The sequence below is a fragment of the Enhydra lutris genome, unplaced genomic scaffold (assembly GCF_002288905.1).
Source record: "Enhydra lutris kenyoni isolate GAN:26980312 unplaced genomic scaffold, ASM228890v2 scaffoldscaffold16, whole genome shotgun sequence".
NCBI lineage: Eukaryota > Metazoa > Chordata > Mammalia > Carnivora > Mustelidae > Enhydra > Enhydra lutris.
This window is the reverse complement of record NW_019154100.1, coordinates 19,689,501-19,707,632: the sequence shown is the minus strand read 5'-3', so window position 1 is coordinate 19,707,632 and position 18,132 is coordinate 19,689,501. Positions and strand designations below refer to the sequence as shown.

The 18,132-nt window shown below is 37.0% G+C and overlaps 1 protein-coding gene across 14 annotated transcripts in view; it reads right to left on the bottom strand.

Moving 5' to 3' along the window:
* LOC111147209 (histone deacetylase 9) overlaps positions 1-18,132 on the bottom strand; it is a 926,500-nt gene that overhangs the window by 425,754 nt on the left and 482,614 nt on the right. For 6 of the 14 annotated variants that reach the window (XM_022503097.1, XM_022503098.1, XM_022503100.1 and 3 more), the window contains 3 exons: positions 16,230-16,380; positions 15,084-15,210; positions 12,713-12,834 (listed from right to left, as the gene is read on the bottom strand). In XM_022503097.1, the coding sequence (XP_022358805.1) occupies positions 12,713-12,834; positions 15,084-15,210; positions 16,230-16,380 (400 nt within the window). The remainder of the gene's footprint in view (positions 1-12,712; positions 12,835-15,083; positions 15,211-16,229; positions 16,381-18,132) is intronic. The other 8 variants (XM_022503099.1, XM_022503103.1, XM_022503109.1 and 5 more) reach the window with 3 other exon arrangements.

Sequence of the window (18,132 nt, the reverse complement as noted above, 5' to 3'; positions counted from 1 at the left end):
CAGTTCAGGTCATTATCTCAGGGTCCTGGGATCAAGCCCCGCATCGGGCTCTCTGCTCAGTAGGGAGTGCTTCCCTCTCTCTGTCTGCCTGCCTCTCTGCCTACTTGTGATCTCTAACTGTCAAATAAATAAAATCTTAAAAAAAAAAAAAAGAATGTTCAAAATCTGGAAATGTAAAATAATAGTTCCTTAAGAAATAAGGTGGTCCAAATACTAAAGTAAGCTAATTTTCAATCACCCTTTCAGGAACCTGTAGATATACCTTACTCTGAAGACTGTGAGCTCATTAATGGCAAAAATCCTTTTTTATGTATATTGATTTCTTTACTACCCACTAAGATATGAGGCACAGCATAAAGTGTGGTTTGTCAGATAAGGAATGAAGATCTCATAAACACACTCTTTGACATTTGTACCCTCTAATTGGGAAGAACAAGATAAAAACATCAGTATGAAATATGATATCTATAATTAAAATACGATTGCCAGCTTTTATAGCAAAAATAATAGTGATATGAGAATACAGATAAGGAAAAAGCCAGAATGCAGGCTTTTTTTTTTTTTTTTTAAAGATTTTATTTATCTATTTGACAGACAGAGATCACAAGTAGGCAGAGAAGCAGGCAGAGGGGGCAGGGGGAGAGGGGGAAGCAGGCTCCCCGCTGAGCAGAAAGCCTGATGCAGGGCTTGATCACAGACCCTGGGATCATGACCTGGGCTAAAGGCAGAGGCTTTAACCCACTGAGCCACCCAGGCACCCCAGAATGCAGGTTTTATAAAAAATGACTTTTGAATTTATCTTTTATATGGATAGGTGGTGAAGAATGTTTAAATCTTGAGATAAAAATAAAAATAACAAGCTCCAAAGCAAATGGTTCTATACAAAGAGGAGAGGGCGAAACAAAAATAAAGTGACTCTAAATAGGTAAATTAAGGTCATTTGATGAAAAAGCCTTGGGGCGCCTGGGTGGCTCAGTGGGTTAAGCCGCTGCCTTCGGCTCAGGTCGTGGCTCAGGTCGTGGCTCAGGTCGTGATCTCGGAGTCCTGGGATCGAGCCCCGCATCGGGCTCTCTGCTCTCTAGGGGAGCCTGCTTCCTCCTCTCTCTCTGCCTGCCTCTCTGCCTGTTTGTGATCTCTCTGTCAAATAAATAAATAAAATCTTTAAAAAAAAAAAAAAAAGAAAAAGAAAAAGAAAAAGAAAAAGCCTAGCATACCAGGATAAACTCTTATTAAAAGCTGCCTTAATACTAAGGTTTTTGAGCAAAAAGATAATGGTTTCTTCCAGATTTATTTGCCATAAAGGACCCCTTCATTTCAAAGCAACCCTGTGAGTGGCTGAAAACTTAAAGAAAATATAATTGCAAACATTTCATCACTTACTTTCTGTCCTCTTTTAATTTATTTCATTAGATATGTCTAGAGATATATAAGTGCATATATTTTCATGGAATCTTTCCCCCAGTGTTTCAAGTTATAAAATTGTGAATATTACAAATTAGGAGTCTTTTTTCAATCATTCTCATGATTATACAACAGATGGCTAAATGCTTTTAAAATCTTAATTATTATTTTTTGCCAATTTCTCATTCCAATCTTATCTAAAATGTCCTGCCTGTTTCTAATTGAGTATTTTATGGAGAGTGAAAAATATGTCATTAGGCTTCGTTACAGTTAATTATAATGAATTTGAGACATAATTCTGTAAGAGCACCATCATTTATTTCTTATTTATATAGTCTTCAAATTATTAACATTTTTTTTTATCTTACTCTTCATGAAACATGATATTTCCTTCTTAAACTTGTACACAATCTTAGGAATCATTTGCTCCAAATCTTTCCTTTACCTCAGAAATCTGAGATCCAAAATCATGAAGTCCTGTGTTTAAGGCCATATATTAGTGACAAAGTTAAGACCATAGTCCTGGAATCCTTTTGGTATTCCAAGTCTTGCATTATTATACCATCTGACTACAACTAATTCCTACCACGAATGCCATACCATCATTCCTAGTCACTCATACAGGAAATACGTACAGAGACTGCCATATATCGGGCACTTTCCTACAATACCTTTACGGCTTATCATAATGCTGCAAGGCAATTATCTTCCATACTTGACACTTGAAAAAAACTGAGGCTCAGAGAAGTCCTTTTAACTTGTCCATGGCTACATAGCTCTACATGGTAGCCCCTTCCTAGAATTCTCAGCCAGATCTAACTCCAAACCGTAAGATTACTTTCCATGCTTTGTCTTTCTAGCCTGTATCAGCTTTTTCATAGTAGTTTCCCTCCCACAAATAAACAATGTGAGTTAGATTTTCAAAGTTCTTACAAGGTTGTTTAATTATCACACAATTTGCAATTGGTACTTGCTCTTGGCTCTAAAGTAGTTATCATCCATATTGTACATACAATCTGTGAGACCAGCTTCTTGTTTATTGAATTGTGAAACTTAAGCCATTTTGTTCCTTGATTCTAACTTAATCACAACTAACTTTTGAATACATAATTCTTAGGAACATTAATATCTGTGTTTTTAAGTAATTTTTATATAAAAGTACATATAAATTTATACTTTTTCTATAGGACAAGAAATCTTATCATTCTAAACCATTTAATTCTTAGGTAAATACCACAGTAACTTATCAACTGTAGCATGCACAAACACTAAGAAAAACATGCAAAAGCAAAAACCATTGCTGGTTGAACTATGAGAATATCATCCATTAGACCCATTGAGATTATAAACATGTTTGTTTAAAAAATGAGCATTTTAGAATCAATGACTTAGTTTAAAATAGCCAACTTTTGGGGCGCCTGGGTGGCTCAGTAGTTAAGCGTCTGCCTTTTGGCTCAGGTCATGACCAGGGTCTGGGATCCAGCCTACATCAGGCTCCCTGCTCAGTAGGAAGCCTGCTTCTCCCTTTCCTACGCCCCATTTGTGTTCCCTCTCTCACTGTGTCTTTCTCTGTCAAATAAACATATAAAATCTTTTTTAAAAAATAGCAAACTTTTCATAATTAAAGTGATTAAATCTATCAGAAAGTCTTCTTTCAAAAAGTAAAATTACCTATGTGGAAAATTAAATTCTGTTTTAAAAGGGAATTGAACTCTAACTTTTGGAGGGCCACGATTGGTTTTTCTTATTTTATCAAATCTCTAGAGTTTGATATAATGAGAAAAATAAGAAAAACACAGAAAAAATTTCTTATAATTCCCAAATCTTGCTTACACAGTAGTTTATACACCATCCCAAACCAATGTTTCATCAAATATATTTTCAATGTACCAAAATCAATAGGGTGTTGGTTCCAATTAAGGAGAAGAGAAATATGACATACAGAAGAGGGCATAGAATAAAATATCATAGAATAAATCATTAGGCAAAGACTTCAGCACAAAGTATTGGATTCCTTCCAAAATGTGATTTAAAATTATTTCAGCCTATTCTGTCACAGTTTTTAGCACATGGATTTGTTAGTCATGACCAAGCTGAGAAAGACAGTCAATCATTTATGCTAATCTTTAGAATATCTATTATAATTAATTGGTAAGAATTATATTGCTTAAATATAAATCTGTCACCTCTAAAACTTGGAAAGTTGTGTTTAAATTTTTTTTTTTTTAATATTTTACAGGTTTAAACGTCAATGGCAGACTTCTGGTATCAACTCCAACATGTAAAGAGCTTGGAAATCTTCACTTCCATCCTCATCACAAGAAAAAAGCTGAGCAAAGTAAAAAATCAAAGTGGTTTTCTTCCAACCTTCAGAGAATAGAGGTCTCAGAGTCCTACCCTGAAATCTGGAGAGCCGGGAAAATACAGAAAATCACAGCTGAGCTCAGCTTACTGGAAGCAGAAGCCCACTGGAGCCAGTAATCGGTAGGAACCTTTAAATGTAATTTTGATGAGTTGCTGGAGACACAAACTGCTGGAGATAGATACAGACTAGCTTGCTTGACAGTTAAAACCTCCAGGGGTCCAATCTCAGCGAGGGCCTACACATTTATGGGTTTTACTTATAAGAATCCAACCAGGTTCTCTCAAGAGAAGATTAGTGAAAAGTCTCCTCCTACACAAATGAGGGCATGGGATAGGGATGGAAGAGGGGAGAAAAGTAACCATTTTTGGAAACATGCTCAAGGGAAAAGTAACAATTTAAAAATACATCCAGAGGATTTTACTTCACAAAAACTTGCCCTAAAAATATTTTACCAGAACTTTATCTGACCGGGACGGCAGGGCAATTAAAAAAAAAATGAGATTTAATTACAAGATATAGAACCCTGATGCTCCCCAACATTTTACCACCATATCAATAGGATCCCAACACAACAACAATAGATTATAACTGAAAAAGCTGTAAGACAGACTATTTATGAAGACTTTTTAGGGTAATCCTAAGAAAGGGGAAGAGAACAGATAAAACCAACTAGAGGACACTAAGCCCTGTCAGCTACAGCTAGGGTAAACATTAAATGCAACCCACTTCCAGCCAGATTAACATAAAATCTCACACCAAAATCCTCACCACTCAGTTTCTATTTTCTAATACATCACATCCAGCTTTCAACAGAAAATTGCAAAGCATGCTAAAAGGTAAGAGAAAACACACTAAAGAGACAAAGCAAACATCAGACCATCCTCAGATATGGTGATTCTGGAATTATCAGAGAGAGAGAACTTAAAACACCTATCAGTAATATGTTAAGGGCTCTCATGGAAAAAGCTAACAACATGTTAAGAACATACAGGTAAATGGAAGCAGGGAGATGGAAACTCTAAGAGAGAATGAAGAGGAAATTCTTGAAATCAAAAGCACAGAATGAAGAGTGCTGTGATGGGCTCATCAGTTGACTGGATGTGACTGAAGAAAGAATCAGTGATCTTGAAGACACATCAATAGAAACTTCCCAAGCTGAAAGGTAAAGGGGAAAAAAAAAAAAAAAAAGAACATAATACCCTGGAACTCTGGGACAATTACAAAAGATGTGTACTGGGGATCCTAAAATAACAAGAAAGAAAGGAACAGAATATTGGAACAATGGCTGAAATCCACAGGTATAGGAATATCAGGGAACATAAAGCAGTATAAATATCAAAAGCTAAACACCTAGGCATATCATATTCAAACTACAGAAAACCAAAGACAAAAAGACCATCTTCAAAGAAACCAGAGGCTATTAGAAAGCAACTTGCCTAAAGAGTAACAAGGATAAGGATTATATTAGATTTCTTGTCAGAAACCTTGCAAGCAGATAGAGTGTAGCAAAGTGTTGTGTAGCAAAGTGAAGCAAGAAAAAACCCGCAGCAACTTAGAATCCTGTATTAGGTGAAATCATCTTTTCAACATGAAGGAGAAATAAAACCTTTCTCAGACAAACAAAACCCAAGGGAATTTGTTACCAGTAGACCTGCCTTGCAAGAACTAGTAAAAAAAGGTCTTCAACAAGAAAGATAAGATACAGGTCAGAAACTCCTATGGATGTAAAGGAAGGAATAATGACAGAAAAATAAAATATTTTATTATCCTTATTTTTAATTGATCTAGTAGATTATTCAAAATAATAATATCAACAACGTATTGGGTGATTTTTGCTTATAGAAAAAAATGAGATGAATGACAGCAAGGATAGGAGGGAGGAATTGGGAATGTACGGTGCAGTGTTATTTGAAAGCAGATGCAGCTTAGCCACAAATATGTATTTCAAACTCTACGGAAATCACCAAATAAAATTTTTTAAAGAGGTACAATTGATACGCTAAGAAGACAGAGAACATGGAATCATATAATGGTCAATTAAGTCCAGAGAAGCTACAAAACGAGGGTAAATTAAAAATAATAATAATAATAAAGAGTAAGTACAGGATTAGAAAACAGTTACACACATGGTGGTAATAATCTAACGATATCAATAACCACTTCAAATGTGAATGGTCCAATACACTAATTAAAATAGACTGTCAGAGTCGATTTAAAAAATGACCCACTATATGTTGCCTATAAGAAAACTATTTTAAAAATAAAGACACAGGGTGCCTGGGTGGCTCAGTGGGTTAAAGCTTCTGCCTTGGGCTCAGGTCATGATCCCAGGGTCCTGGGATCGAGTCCCACATTGGGCTCTCTGCTCAGTGGGGAGCCTGCTTCTCCGGCTCTCTCTGCCTACTTGTGATCTCTGTCAAATAAATAAATAAAATCTTTAAAAAAAAATAAAGACACAGATAGAGGCACCTGGGTGGCTTAGTTGGTTAAGTGTCTGCCTTCTGCTCAGGTCATGATCCCAGGGTCCTAGGATAGAGCCCCAAGTCAGGTTCTCTGCTGAGAAGGGAGCCTGCTTCCCTCCCTCAGCCCCTCCCCTGGCTCATGCTCAGTCTCTCTTCTCTCTCAAACAAATAAATAAAAATCTTCAAAAAATTAAATAAATAAAGACACAGATAGATTAAAAGTAAAGGGGTGGAGAAAGACATAACACACGAATAGTAGGAAATTACAAATTAATACCAAAATGGGAAACTATCATATACCCATTAGAATGTTCAAAATCTAAAAACTGAAACTGAAAATACTAAGTGCTGGTGAGTATGTGGAGCAACAAGAACCCTGATCCTCCACTGGAGGGTGTGCATAATGGTGCAGCCACTTTGGAAGACAGTTTGGCAATTTCTTACAGAACTAAACATAGTCTTACTGTAAGATCTAGCTATCACAGTCCTATGAATTTACCTGAGTTCAATACTTACATCCACATAAACCTACATAGGAAGGTTTACAGTAGACTTATCCATACTTGGTAAAACTTGGAAGGAGCCAGGATGTCTTTCAATAGGTAAATGGATGAACACACTGTAGTTCCTTTAAACAACACAATTATTACTTAGCAATAGAAGAGTGAGCGTTCAAGCCACAAAAAGACATGGAGGAATCTTAAATGCATATTGTCAAGTGAAGGAGGCCAGACTGGAAGGCTACATACATTATACCATATGATTCAAACTATATGACATGGTGCAGAAGGCAAGACTATAGAGACAGTAAAAATACCAGTGGTTAACAGGGGTTGGTCAGGGGGAGGGATCAATCGATGGGGCAGAAAGGAGTTTTTGGGCAGTGAAACTATTGCATTATATTGTAATGATGGACACATGTCATGATATTACTCCTGTGTCAAAATCTATAGAACTTTATAACACTAAGAACAACCTTAATGTAAATTATGTACTACATTAATAAGAATGTATCTAGTGGTTCATTGCACATATCAAATGTACCACACTAAAGCAAGATGTAAATAAGAGCAAAGACTGGGCTGGGGGGTGGGTGGAGAATGATCTGGAAGCCCTGTACTATCTGCTCAGTTTTTCCTGTAAATCTAAAACCATTCTAAAAATTAAAGTCTCATAATTTAAAAATAAAGTCAAGGGCAGAAATTAAAACTCAGTTTGGCCCCAGTGAGCACAAAGCATCAATTAGTGTTCCTCCTATGTTAGATGACAGAAACAAGTCTGCTGCTATTTTTGGACACAGTATTTGGCTCTGAAATGCCAGAGAAATAGAAAACTGACAAAACCCTTTATTCCAGGGTTGACATTACTACTGCAAGTTGTACAGAGCTTAAAAAGAAGGCTTGTCACTTTCTCCCCAGTTACTTGTTTAATCAATAAATGTGGCAGAATGTTAGACCTTAAAGACTTTCCACAACAATAAGAGATAGAGTTTTAACTTGATAAAAAGAAATGAAACTGAATTCCTTCTCTACTAGAAACATAGAACTAACTACACACTCCCTAAATCCTAGGTATGATCCTAAGCTCATTACACGCAATACTTCATCAGAATTCCTAAAACAACTGTATGAACCAAATGCAATAATTATTCCCATTTTGCAGATGACTGAGTCATAGGCTGAGGAGGTTCAGTACATTTCCTAAGACTGAGGATCCAGACTTCAAACTGGTAGGTGGATTCAAAGGCTGTTGCTACTGTGCCACATTGCTTCTTAATTCTGGGAAAACTGGTGTAATTTTATCCCCAAAAGATTATTCTAATGATTTTAAGCAAGAGTGACTGTAACAGTAGAACTAAGATAGAGTACTAAGACAGGTAAAAATCCTCCAGTTTTTTTTAGTCTGGAATAAGATTCGGAGCGATGTTTTCACAAGCGTAAGTGTTCTTTTCATGCTCTCTGTATAGAAACATGTGCGCATGCCCATGCGTTCACGTGAGCACATGTTTGTGTATCATGAGAAAAACACAGAATTAGAGAAACAGAGGAAAGAAGAAAGAGAGATTTTAAAACATAAGGTAAAGATGAGGGGCGGTGCTGGGAGGCTCCGTGGGTTAAGTGACTGTCTTCAGCTCAGGTTATGATCCCAGGCTCCTTGCTTGAGGTGAATCTGCTTCTCTCTCTCCTCCCAGCTCAGTGCTCTCTCTCTCTCTCTCTCTCTTTCTAATAAATAAATAAAATCTTGGAAAAAGAAAAAAAGATTAAAAAACCCTCCTTGTATTAATTCTGGATTATACTAATGTGAATAGGTCACCAAGGTACCAGAACATAACTTCTAACTGCCATTCTGAGGGAGATTTATAAAGCTATCTGTCTCACCTCTGCCTCCTTTCCAATTTACTCAGTGTGGAAAATGACACCGGCCTTCCAAAACCTTAACTTATGTTTGGACCCCTTCCATATGAGTCTAACTCTAGCGTTGCTGACCATTCAAGATGAATATTTCAGCGGGGCTGGAACAGTCCTGTTGGCCTGAGCCAAGCTTTCTATGGCTTGCATGCTTTAAGAGGTTAATCTAGCCCGCCAGTTCACTTTGTTCAAAAGGATTAAATGAAAAGACTGTAACATTCAAAGAAAGGCAAAGCTCACTAGGTAAGACCCCAATAATATAATGGACCATAAAACCTCTAGAACTTTTTACCATAACATTTTATGAAACATACGTATATGCTCACTGGAACAGAATCCAATTCAAATGGTTCTGCAGGTCAATTAAAGTCAGCACATATGCAGTATCTTTGGGAAAAATACGCATTATTTCAAAAGTGCCTGGACCTAGATGCTTCCTTTCTCTATTTTATAGTTTGTTATCAGTCTAGAAATATACTCTGTTAGGGGGAAAAAAGGTCACCTACCACAGTATAATATAATTTGGTGCCAAAACAAAAAGCTCAATAAAGTAGTACAAATTTCAGTATCAACAAATCTTTGTGTTGTGGAACAAAAAAGAATCGAAGAAGGTAATTCTAAAAGGAAGTGCTAATTTTAAGTGTGGGTGATAAATATAAAAATTGAAAACAAAGATTTCATTCCCAACTTCACAACTAATTATGAAATCCTTCAATGTGCACTGTGAAAGGAGCAAAAGAATCTCAATTCCTACATTTAAAAGAAAAATGAATTAGGAATGGGCCTGATTAGAGCCACCTATCTTGTATTATTCTGATGTTTCCTAAATGCTAGGCGCAACCATGATCCTCCTAAGGGGAAGGAAGTAAAGGTCCACTTTGCATGACAAAGGTCAGATTTCTGCAGACAAATGAGACCTCTTTGATTGACTGTTCCTAGGTTATCACTGGCTGGCTGGGTCCTAGGAGGTCAAGAAAGGTTCCAAACTGTGCTCACTGCTTAAGGGACACCCCTGGGGCCACTTTAATCATTTTAAGATCATTACAACTTTTCTTATTCTGGTTCCAGCTCTACTCCCTTAAATCTTGCTAATACATATTGGCAGTTCAGTCCTGATGTAGGTTAAAAAGAAATTGGAAGTATTCAGTACTATGTGCAATGGATCCAAAGAGAATCCACTCATTTAATAACTTCTTTTAAATCTAAGATTGAGTTCAGTGAAATTCAAGTAGACCACAGAGGGTGATAATCAGGCCCCAGTAGGAAAAGCTGACTCTGTTACAGCTGTCCTGGTATTTACACTATGTCATCGATGCCACTGCTCCAGATTTCATTTTATACGAGGTAGCTTAATGCAAAAAATATCTTTGTTTCCCCAATCATTACATATGTTTAATTGTAATTATTATAATGTTTTACTTTTTTATAATGCTATTAAGTGATAAACACACAAGAAACACTGAAATAAAAATCATCACTTGACTGCATTTCAGTGCTCTTCTACTTAGTGCAAATATATGTCTAAACTTTCTCACAGTGGACTGGAAATATATCAAATGGACTGTATTGATAAAAGCAAGAAGAGTTCTGTTCTGCCTATTTGTAATTAATGAAGGATATCTCTTAAGTACTTTAGATAATGTGTACAAAACATCTGTATTTAATTATATCGCCGTTCTCTTAGATGATGGGAATTGAATTAAGAAATATTTTGAAACCCCTATGCAGATATAAAGGTATTAATGGCTGTTCAAGAACTTCGTTGGTATAATGCTTGAAGAGTTCAGTTTTATAAATCAATGGCCTGACGCTTCATTAATATCAGATTTTCAATTTTACAAAGGGAATAACCTTAAAATATTAGGCAGATACAGAAAATAGAACATGAGCCAAGACAAGGGCTGGATCTTTTCACTATTACTATGTATCACACAGACACAGAAAATGCCTGTTCTATTAGTGCAGATCTGAATAAAATTTTGTAACATATATAGTGAGCAGGGTTTCTCTTTGAATTCTGTTGTGGACTGAGAATTTTTACAAGAATAAATTAACAGCTCGCTAGTCATTCCTTACAGAGAAAAAAAAAGAAAAAAAAAATCCTAAACTTGTTCTCATGGAAACTGGGACACAGAGTATGGGTTTTCAGTACTTGTTCTTAAGTATTGAAAAAGATCAGATTTTCTTTCTGGATGCTTTACTGGTTCCAAATGCCACTTCTTTTCAAAGTCAGTGTCAGCTCTGCAGTCAGTTTTCAGTCTCCCAGTGGTAAGAATATATTCAAAGGCTGTGTGCACAGCAGGGTAGAAGTCTTTCTCCATGAATGTAACTGTATCACTCATCAGTAACCTCCTGCCATAAGGGGACTTATGTTTTCTTTCCTTTTAGTGACTCCTCAGGTCCTTGAATGCCAGTCACTGCCCTGAGACCTGGGGCAATAGTCACATAATCTCTGTCAATAGTTCCTACATAAGCCACTGGTGCAACTAAATGTCAAGACAGCAGATCAAAGTCGGCACATTCTAAAACTCATGTCCTTTATGGATCAATTTTCATAAACTATACTCTGTGTTTTAGACATACATGGAAGCTCATTCTTTGCTTTCTTCCTTTTAACCCAGACAAGTTTATTTACATGAAAGGCAATCTGATTTGTACATAATAGTGTGAAATTCTAATGCAATACATAAATCTCATTCTCCTCTTTGCATAGCCCTCTGGAGGTATTTTACTTCTTGGAAGTATTTTACTATACCTATTGTCTTATAGTAGAAATGCAAAACTCCTTGGGCTATAAAAATAAGAAGGCAAAGACTGGTTTCAATACTTCACTATCCTACCCCAATGCCTGGTACAAAAGATGGTAGGTAGTACGCTCCTACTTATGATGGATTTTATTTTTAAATCTTCATTATGCTAAGGTAAATTATGACAGACAATAGCTTTAGCATGTGGTTTTACAATCTATATCTATTTTTGTTATTCATGATTGCTTGGGAAAATGAATATAATTATTGGAAAGCATTTTTGCTCTGTAGGATTCAAATACAAATTACATAGATCTAGTCTTCTTAAGTAAACCTGAGTAAAATACAATGGACCAAACTATCTTCTCTGAATATCTTTTCAGATAGTTCTAGATACAAAGATTTTAAAATTTACTTATTTTCCTTAAAAAAAAAAAACTGTACTTGGAAAACATATGATTTAGAACAGAATGCACACCAATGGTATTTATGCTTATATCTAGCTGAACTTTAAATATATTTATTACAGAGATAAGAGCATGCAACACATTAAATATTCATGTATCAGGGGTCTGAAAATGGAAAATTTGAGCAAACAAATACTAGCCTTAGAGCCAGAAGGTGGTTTACTAAACTCCAAATAGAAGCTTCATTGTCTCAGTTACCCTAAGCAAATTTTTATATAATTACATGAGATCATTAGGTACAAAGCATCACTCTGAGTTCTCCTGTAATCTGTGAGACATTAGGCAAGTCACTTACTCAGAAGGTAGCCTTGGTCTTATCTTTATTTTATTTTAAATTTGCTTTATTGGTTGAATAAATTGAATAAATAAATCAATTTATTTTAAATTATTTTAAACAATTAAAATTTACAAGTGCTAAAATGTGTAAGAAAAAGAAAGTTTATTATTCCTACTTTTGCAGTAAACGGCTGAGGCCAAAGGAAAATTTAGATAAATGGGGGAAATTACAGAGGTCCTCATTAGTGGAGAAGATTTAAATTTTTGGAGAAATCGAATTTTTATGTTCCTTAATTCTACTCTTTGTTGGCTTTGTTTTGTAATTCCACTCTTTGTTGGATTTGTTTAAAATCCAAATACGGTGAACTTTTAAATTAGAAAAGATACTTTGATTATATCCTGAATCAACTGGTGTTGAAATCGGGGATGTACGTGTCTGCATGCACATGTTTGTTTGTGCTAAGGGGAGGGGTGGAGGGGGCAGAAGAGCTGTGAGGCAAATCCTTTGGCTTTCCTCTAGAGGATGGCCAAACAAAACTACAGCTACATTATGGAAAAGCAAGTGGGTCTTGCTAAACCAACTTACCAGTTTTTCGAAGGGGGAAATCATCCTTCGTGTCCTGTGCTCCTGGTAATGTGTATTTGTAGGATGGAGATGTTCCACTCAGGGGTGGAGAGCTTTGATCCAGTGACGTGTGGTGGGCAGCCCTACCAAAGAAAAAGAGGCTTCACCATTTGCTCTGGAGTTTTTCCTGCATGTTGGTCAGCAATAATCAGTTGCACATGCTGTACACGTGTCTCAGCTGCGTTTATGTTCTTTCTGTCCAGTGTGTGCAATCACAGCCTCGCGAACCACGTTCACTTTAGCAGTATGCTACAGAATGTTGCAGGACCCCCAAGAATGACCACTGTGTGTCCGGTCACTCACTTGTACAGACCTTCCCTCACTAACAGAGAATTCACTGAGAGCCTGAGTTTGGATCATCTGAGATCATTGTGGATTTCTCTTAGGTGCCACACTTACAAAAAGGTCACCACCCAAATCCTTTTTAGTCAACAGGGTAGAATAGCCAGAGTACCAGTAAACATATAGAAGGGACTTCGTTTGCAAAAATTGTTAGGTAGTACACAAAAGTACACGAAGGTGCTTTTCTACCACAGTGAAACTACCGTTATCACAGTTTCAGATCCCCTGGCTTGAACAGCACTTCCAAGGTAAAGGCTGGCAATCAGGTATTTCCCCAATATGAAACTAGTTTTTAAAAATGTTTCCTCTCCCCTACATAAATATAGTGAAAGAGGTGGAGCTGTACTACTGGGGAGGAGTTTTCAGAACTGAATGTCAATTATCCAGTGGATGTGAACACCCACAACTACGATATGTGAAGAAAACAACCAACAGGGAACAGTATCACCACCAGGATAGTGATTCTATCAGTATCGTTTATCTGAATCACACATTCTCAAAAATTAACTTAAGGACACTTCATCTAGCCCTAACTAGAAAAAAAGTATTAAATTCAGATTCCATAAATTAATGATTTATGGTGTCTGGCATTGGACCCTACTGAAGTTCAAGTCAGCACAAAAAAGGATTGCTAAGTAAATATTTAATATACCCAAGGGGAAACCTGAAGAACTTTCAGCTGACATGCGGTTTGCCTCTAGTTAGTTGTTTTCCCACTTAAAAAAGGTATTGCCTCTTCTTAAAATGAGCTTTAACCTACAAGGAATATGAATTAGTTACAAATTATGTATGTAATTTTAGGTTACAAAGTGGTGTTTATTTCTAAATACTTTGTGATGTTTACTGAACATCTGAAAATTTTCTTCAGGGACTGGCTTCTCAAGTCAATTGACATGCCTGATAGAAATTACATAAACCATTAAAAAGTATTTATGCAGCACTCTGGAATCAGCCTTGGTCACTTTTTTTTTTTGCATGCTGAGAAGGGCAGATACTTATAAAACAGAAGTATAAGAACTCTTTAACTAGAACTCTTGGGATGCTTACAGTTTCAATATAGAGCAATCAAGTATATATTCCCTTATCTTTGATGAGCTGAAGAATCAAAAAAATGTAAGTTTAAAACCTGATGGTCATTCAGTAAACATATAAAATGAGAAAAATGAAACTACTGTCTATTACAGTCTATTATCCAAACATTTGCTTATCAGTATTTGTCCTGATTTTTAAAAACACCACATCGTTTCTATTTTCCTGAGAGGAGAACTGTGTATCTCATAGTTCTTTTCACTGGACCTGGGGAAACATGGTTCCGGGCGTCCGTAACAGCAGTGTCTGATGTTGTCAGCTGGTGTGTGAGAGAAGTCAGTGTGCTCAGCTCACAGTGTGACAAGAAATGAAGTCAGATGGTCAGGGGTAAACTTGTCACGAAGACTCCGCTTTACTTCCTTGCCTCCGTTCTCTTTCTCTTCCCTCCTTTGTCTTCCTGCCTTTTTTTTTTTTTTTTTTTAAGTCAAAAAGCTTCTGGTCTTTTAAAAATAGCTCAGATCTCCACCTTCTATCGAGCCAAGTAAAATAAAGTCTCAACCTGCCAAATCTTCAGAAATTATTGTAAAGATATCAGATGCACCATCTGAGAATAGAAAAATGCAAAATAGGAACTAATTTCTATGCCCCACCCCACATTTCTGTTACTCATTCACCAAAAAACATTATCTACTTCCTTGCCCTCAAGATGATACTTGCTAACATTTATTAAGCACTACTCTCTGTTGCATACTTGACTGTATTATTTCATAAGACCTTTCTAGCAACCCTAGAGGGCAGGTACTATCATGATCTTCTCACTGAGAAGGACGAGAATTCAAGGAGCTTCTCCACTGCCACAGAGCTGAGAACTGGCAGACCCCGGTCCAGTGCCCAGGCTGGCTGAGCACAGAACCTGTGTTCTTGACCCCTGGGAAGGAAAAAGGCCAAACACTGAACATACGTGTACCAGAGCTTGGGATGGCGGCTCACGGAATGATTTTTTCCATTTGTTGGAGTGTCTTTTGTTGCTGATTTACTCAATAGGAATTCTTGAAGCTTCTGCTTTACTTCTGTACTTGCCACTGCCCCTGAAACACACACATACAGAAACCGATTTTGATGTGGGGCTTTGTCCTTCCATATCTCTGAAGTATTTAACAAAAATTAAGAAGTAACACCACTGGTCACTGCATATGACGCTTTCCTATTAAAAGAAGAAACCAGAGTCTAAACAGGCTTTTGGGAAATGGCATAGGTAATGTTTTGTAACTACTGGTCAAACCGCCAATTTTCAAAGGACCTTGGACGATTTCTTTAATTGCTTCTGCAGAAGGGGGAGTCCCAGAATTAAGACTAATTTTTTCCTGAGGTAAAAAAAAAAAATGAGGAATAAAACACTGCCTTTTAAAAATCAAGAGTCTTAGGGGACCACATAAATGATTGAACACAATACAATGATCTTCCTGAATTGCTAGTTTGAAAAACTCACGTTTTAAAAAACTCTTTTGAGCATTAAACAAATAAATATCACTGACAGTTTCAGTTCTAGTCATCTGATCTTTAGTGCTACATCCTGATTTTGAACTGACCTCAGACAAGGGAATTATTTGGATCTGTCTCCCTCTTGTGGATAGTTTTTTTAAACAAATGTTCTGCCTTAAATCTTCCCTAAGTCCGGGGACTCAAAAACTAGATGGAGGCAAAGGCTTGACTTACAGAGCAATTATTACTTGAGCAGAAGGAAGGTACAGTGAGGAAATGTGGAAGTAAGTTTATTAATAAAACAATATGGCATGGCTAGATTGCTTTAGTAGAAACTCATTTTTAAGGTTCAAAACAACAGAAAATCAGTATCTCTGCCAAACAATGCTCAGTGGACTTCCCCGAGACACTGCAGACCAAATGCAGAGAGATGAGATGTGAATGTCAAAAAAGTTTTAGACGGGGGTCCACAATTTATTCTTTAACTAAATGCAGACAGTTTTGACAAGTTTATTTTATTTTACTTTTGACAAGTTTAATTCCACTCCTTATCAGGCTTCACTCTGAATGATGACGAGCTAAACAGGAGGGGAGAGATGCATCTTTTACCCCTGGTGCCTCTTACTTTCTCGTCCTCTATCTTTGCCTCTGAGAGGAGGAAGCTGCTGTTCTCTGCGGTGCCTCTCTACTTCCTGTTCTTGCCTCTGCTGCTCCAGTTTCTGCTCCTTTTCTAGGAGTTCTTGTTGCTGTTTTATGGCTAGAAGTTCCTGTTGCAACTTGCGAGAAGAGAAAGACATGAGAGTGTGCAATTTCTTTAGGCTTCATTGTCATCACTGACCCAAATCAAACTGTTAGGAGCTTCTGGAATTTGTTTCTGTTTAATTTACATTTTTACTCACTTTTTTTGTAAATTATTGAAATCTAAAGACAAACAATTAATTCCACAGACGGTCTTCATGTCATCAATCAGCAAGTTTTTAGGTAGCTTCATTAGCTGTGCCGCCCCACCAAAAGTCATTCCCAAATTTGCTCTAATCTTTACTTCCCTGAGTAGCTTCTCTTTGTATTTCTGAAATATAAGAAACAGGCAAAGGCAAGAATGGCCCAGAAGTCTGTTCTATCAAGTCCCTCCCATTATAAATAAACAACTGAAATCTTTATTTCTTATCCTGAGAAATGGTATGAAAATATCAAACCAAAGGGATGGTGAGAAATGAGTTAATTTAAGGGAAGTCTACCTGAAACAGAATGAATGTTAAAAATTTCAAAACTTGGGGCATCTGGGTAGCTCAGTTGTTAAGTGTCTGCCTTCGGCCCAGGTCATAATCCCCGGGTCCTGGGATCAAGTCCCCAATCAGGCTCCCTGCTCAGTGGGGAGTCCGCTTCTCCCTCTGCTCGCTCCCTGATCATTTCTCTCTCTCGAATAAATAAGTAAAATCTTCAAAGAACAAACAAACAAACAACAAAAAAAAAACTTCGGGTCGCCTGGGTGGCTCAGTGGGTTAAGCCTCTGCCTTTGGCTCAGGTCATGATCTCAGGGTCCTGGGATCGAGCCCCACATCGGGCTCTCTACTCAGCAGGGAGCCTTCTTCCCCCTCTCTCTCTGCCTGTCTCTCTGCCTACTTGTGATCTCTCTTTCTGTCAAATAAATAAATAAAATCTTAAAAAAATTTTTTTAAAAACCTTCAAAACCTTATAGAGAATGTTCTCGGATTAATGTATCTATATATTCATGGTAGGCATGTCTCTCAAAACAGCAGAAGACTAGTTCATTCATCCAGCAGGCAAAAACCTTCTGATTAGAGATGGGTCAAAACAAAATCATTTCCATTAAAGTACTGTCAGGTTGTCTGAATCCCTTGACTTCAGTTCCAAACAACAGGTAACATGAACATGAAGGATTTTTAAATTTTTTTTTAAGATTTTTTAAAATTTATTTAATAGAGACACAGCGAGAGAGGGAACACAAGCAGGGGGAGTGAGAGAGGGAGAAGCAGGCTCCCCACTGAGCAGGGAGCCCGATGCAGGGCTCGGTGAGGGGCTTGATGAGGGGCTCGATCCCAGGACCCCGGGATCATGACCCAATCCAAAGGCAGATGCTTAATGACTGAGGGACCCAGGTGCTCCACAACGACGGATTCTTAATAACTGTCTTGACATGTCTGTTTTTTCTCAGATGGAGAAAGAGATATCTGTGAATAATAATAAATGTGCTCACTGTGGAGTAACTAAAGATTGTGAGTTCTACTTAAGCTCTGATATTACTAGATATGAAATCTAGGCACCTTACTAAACTACTCAAAGCCCTGGTTCCTTGTACGTAAGAGAAGTTATCTCCATCACACAACATGTTCAGAATGCACATGAGATTTAGTTTGTAAGTTTGAACCATTCTAATTTTAATTATTATTACTGTTTTTAGATCTCAGTCATAATGAAGTTGGTGTAATTTGTTGTTTATATTAGATACCTAAAAATCTGAAATTTATGCTGATAAGTAAGAGAACAAAACCAAAAATCTTTTGGAA